Genomic DNA, 3,849 nt, shown 5'->3' with positions numbered 1-3,849 from the left:
ACCGCGCTGCGAAACCACTATGTCATCTAATAGATGTATACATGATGTTGGCACAGACAATCAGACGTAACTCTTAGAGGAAATTCATCAAAAGCTTTTGCCCGGTGTCATTTTCATGAGCACACTGCCACCTGTTGGTAGAACCGCGCGCGACACTGTCGGCCATGATGGATTTGGATTTGACGTTTTGCTGACACGCACTACTACACAAATTGCCTGTAATTTTTTTTTGCATCATTCAGCAACGTGTACACTGGCAAACGTCAAAGCGATCGAACACTAGCGCATCTGGTGGAACGATCGCGCAAATCAAATGTAATTTGAATGGATCACTGAAATAACCTTAACGGCCGCTATGAAATGAACAGATAGCGCCACCGTAGCCTTGTGTGTTTGACGTAACTCGACTGTTGTCACTGTGTTACCATCCATATACGGTGGCGCTTTTGTTTTGATGCGGTGAGTAGCGGAAAAGTCGGCTTCAATGATCCATTGATCGTTAAATGCATGTGCCAAGCCGTTTTTAATAGTGTTACGTCTGTTTGTCTATGATGTTGGCATTGAAAGTACAACACGGGAGGTGGGTTTTCCATGCGAAGGAAATTAATGGGAAAACAAATATTTCCGTAGGGCCGACCTGCCACAAAAAAAAACAAAAATACATTTATTTCTAACATAATCTGTCAGAAGATGCATTTTTGTTTCAAACATGGATTGCATTTGCTTCAAATGTGACGTTCGCTTTGCTCCAAACAGTTTTATTTTTGTGGCCTGAACAAATTGACAATTTATTTGAATTATCCTCAAAAATTTTTGATTTTAACATAAGTTTTTTCTGCGTGATAAAATAAATGCACAAAATATTTAGCATGCATGTTACATTTTTTGTCTGTGGACTCAAACGCCCATGTGGTAAAGTTCGCTCGACCCGAAAACGATAGAAATTTAAAATGTCAGATGTGTCATTAAAACTGATCGTTTGGATAAACTGTTTACTTTTTGGTTTCCCGAGATTCCAGAAATCCAGCAAAAGAAAAAATCTCAGGATTTCCAAAAAATATTCATCTTACTGGTTGCATTTAGTGAAATTAGTGTAATAACATTACTGAAGCTTCATTTTCTGTGATACGGGCCGAGTACGGCGTACTGGGCATTGCTCTAATCTTTGGCGAACTGTGTAATTTTTCTTTCTATTTGGTCCTGCCCTTATAGAAATTTGCATTCTTGTTTCTCTCGTTTGCTCGATCCTTCGCTTGGTTTTGGGATTGATTGTTGTTCTGAAGTTCAGGTGAGCGTTTCGATAGAAATCCAGAATTGTATGTAAATAGTAATGATAATTGTATTTTCAAATATTCATCAGGAATAATGGATCAGCAGCAACGGTTCCGGACAGGTGAACGTATCAACAACATCTCCACCAACACGTTCCAAATATGGGAAACGACAGTCCGTCTGGCTCGGATTCGAACTCTGATGGATCATTTGTGCGCCGCCAATGACGAAAATGATGAGCTAATTTACTGTCTGCGTGAACCTAATGAGCCCATTGAGGACAACCCGGAGGATGCAAGCAGCACTGGTAAGTGAAGTACTGAAAATTATTCAATCGGTTGTTTCTTCTCAAGTAAAAAACACGGTTTTACAAACTTAATAAAAAACTTATGAAGTTACCAGTTGCGGATTGTAGGTCTAGCGCGTCACTACTAATGAAGGTCATGTTTGAGTTTTAAAATTTGAACACAACTTCACAGAATTATGTAGGTATCAATTTTGGAACTACACTAGAAACAGGAATCCCAGTTATTATGGCGCGTATGAAGTTGGTCATCAATGTTACCTTCTTTTTACTGTCGTTAGGGATTGTCTTATTTCGCTAAGAATAACACTACGAATTTCCGGGAGTTAAAGTCTACTAAATAGGTGACCCCTAATTCAAGCTGGGATGCGGCTAGTTTTTACACTGCATAACACCGTTACCGTAGTTATCAGCTAACCAGTCTCATGCTCTACCCCACTCTTGCAGATACCGACCCGGACGAGGAGGACAGTTCCATCAACTCCATCATCAAAGATATTCGCTCGCGGCCACGCACCCGTGGTGCCGTCAAAATGATATTCTACAACCGGTTGGCCATGATCTCGGACAAACTGGCACAGGATATCAAATTCCGTTCGGAGAATGCGGAATTTTTCGACGATCTCGAACTGGTGCTGAGCAGGATGAGCGACGAAGCAGCCGAGATCACCAAGCGGGAGATAATGAAATACTTGGCCGAAGCCAAGGAACGACTCGCCAAGAAAGGACGAGAACGACAGCAATTGCTTCATCAGCAACAACAACAACAGCAGCAGCAGCAGCAGCAGCAACAAAGTTATGACCCCTCTGGTTCCAGTTAAGCAGGTCACTTAAGTAGGTAGTCCCGCTCTCCATAATTCGGACAGAAGAGAAACAATGATCAAAATTGAAAATTTCTTCTTATTTTAAACGTGATTTTACCCAATGGGAACGAATGCCAGCTGAAGGAGAAAAGCATTCACCAACACGACTATTTGGTTTATTATAATACACATAAAAAATACATACATATATCTTAGTGTACTGTCGGAATGACTATTTTTCCGTAATTGTTTATTTATAATTGTTTGCGCCAGAATTATTCCAATACAAATGATTTGTGAAAATAGAACCGGCTTTTGTTATTTTTTGCGGTGATAACTACTGAGTGATTGAAACAAGGAATTGGCATCCCTATCCTACCAATGCAATGTTTTCGTAGCCAGCATAACACTGCAGCTCAAGCGTGAGGCTCAAGCTAACAACCTATCTTTTAACACAGCAGCATAGTTTTAATGCTGGGTAAGAAAACAAGAAGACCATAACAGTCTCATGGATTGAAAGAAGTTGATCATCAATATTAACTTCTATTCTAGCCTTGAAAACCGTGAATTGTTGGTAGAAGCAGGCTTGTCCGCACTGAGCGCATGAATATTCTGCTCTTTGGATTTTCATTTCTAACATTTTTTTACTTTTATTGATTTAATCATTACAATTAGTGTACAATAGCTCTTTGTTACACTTGCAGAGTTTTGGATCTACCTTTCAGCTGCGTTATTTTTCAGTTTCTGATTAGAAAAGTTGAATTTTTTACGAATTGATTATTTATACTGCTTAGGGAAAAATTATCGAAAAAAAAACCCTAGAACTTTTTTTGTAAAACTTATTCTATGATCACAGTGGTTGATTTGCCAGGACTTCTATAAGAGGATTTGCTGACATCTGGCACGATGTGACGAAGGTTCTAGTTGATGATGAAAACACTCTAGTGAATTTCACTTTGAACGGCCCGTGCGGCACTGCGGTGCGGTTTTTTGACAGTTCGAAATGACATTTACAATATTTAGGCTGACCAGATTTGTCCCGTTTAAATACGGGACACATTCCGGAAACTAAACAAAAAGAAAATCAATGTCCAAAAACAGAACTGCATGATGTAAATAATGCTATTTCAGCTAGAAAGAACGAATAATTAAGTTAAAAACGTTAACTATGCTCCAGAGACGAGCGTTTGAAAATTTTGTTGTCCCGTTAAATACGGGACGGATGGTCAGCCTAACAATATTTCAACATCCTTCTATCTGATAACATGAAAAGATTTCTAATTTATGATGTGCTTGATGGTGTAAATCCAAAGAGCAGAATTTTCATGCGCTCAGTGCGGACAAGCCGTAGAAGTTTCTTCAATAGGAAGCAATCAGTGAAGTACTAGATTGAAAGTAGTGAGCTGGATTTTTGTATGGTGAGATGATCAATTCTCCGTTTCTGCAAAGAAATGCTGCAAACAGCGTGGG

The 3,849-nt window shown here is 39.4% G+C and overlaps 1 protein-coding gene across 1 annotated transcript; it reads left to right on the top strand.

The window, feature by feature from the left end:
• Nucleotides 1-977: 977 nt before the first annotated feature.
• On the top strand, nt 978-2,687 carry LOC109398694 (ras-related protein RabY). The gene is made up of 3 exons (XM_019671066.3): nt 978-1,288; nt 1,361-1,579; nt 2,024-2,687. Exons 2-3 carry the CDS (start codon nt 1,366-1,368, stop codon nt 2,395-2,397), a joined length of 588 nt encoding a protein of 195 aa, XP_019526611.3. The 5' UTR covers nt 978-1,288; nt 1,361-1,365; the 3' UTR covers nt 2,398-2,687.
• Nucleotides 2,688-3,849: the final 1,162 nt, after the last annotated feature.

Source organism: Aedes albopictus, chromosome 2, assembly GCF_035046485.1.
Source record: "Aedes albopictus strain Foshan chromosome 2, AalbF5, whole genome shotgun sequence".
Taxonomy (NCBI): Eukaryota; Metazoa; Arthropoda; class Insecta; order Diptera; family Culicidae; genus Aedes; species Aedes albopictus.
This window is presented reverse-complemented; position numbering and strand designations above follow the sequence as displayed.

Bases quoted from the DNA above. Each gene is read 5' to 3' on its own strand.
- LOC109398694 (XM_019671066.3), top strand. From the start codon at position 1,366: ATGGATCAGCAGCAACGGTTCCGGACAGGTGAACGTATCAACAACATC. The intron at 1,580-2,023 runs GTAAGTGAAGTA...CCACTCTTGCAG, and splicing joins GGAGGATGCAAGCAGCACTG to ATACCGACCCGGACGAGGAG.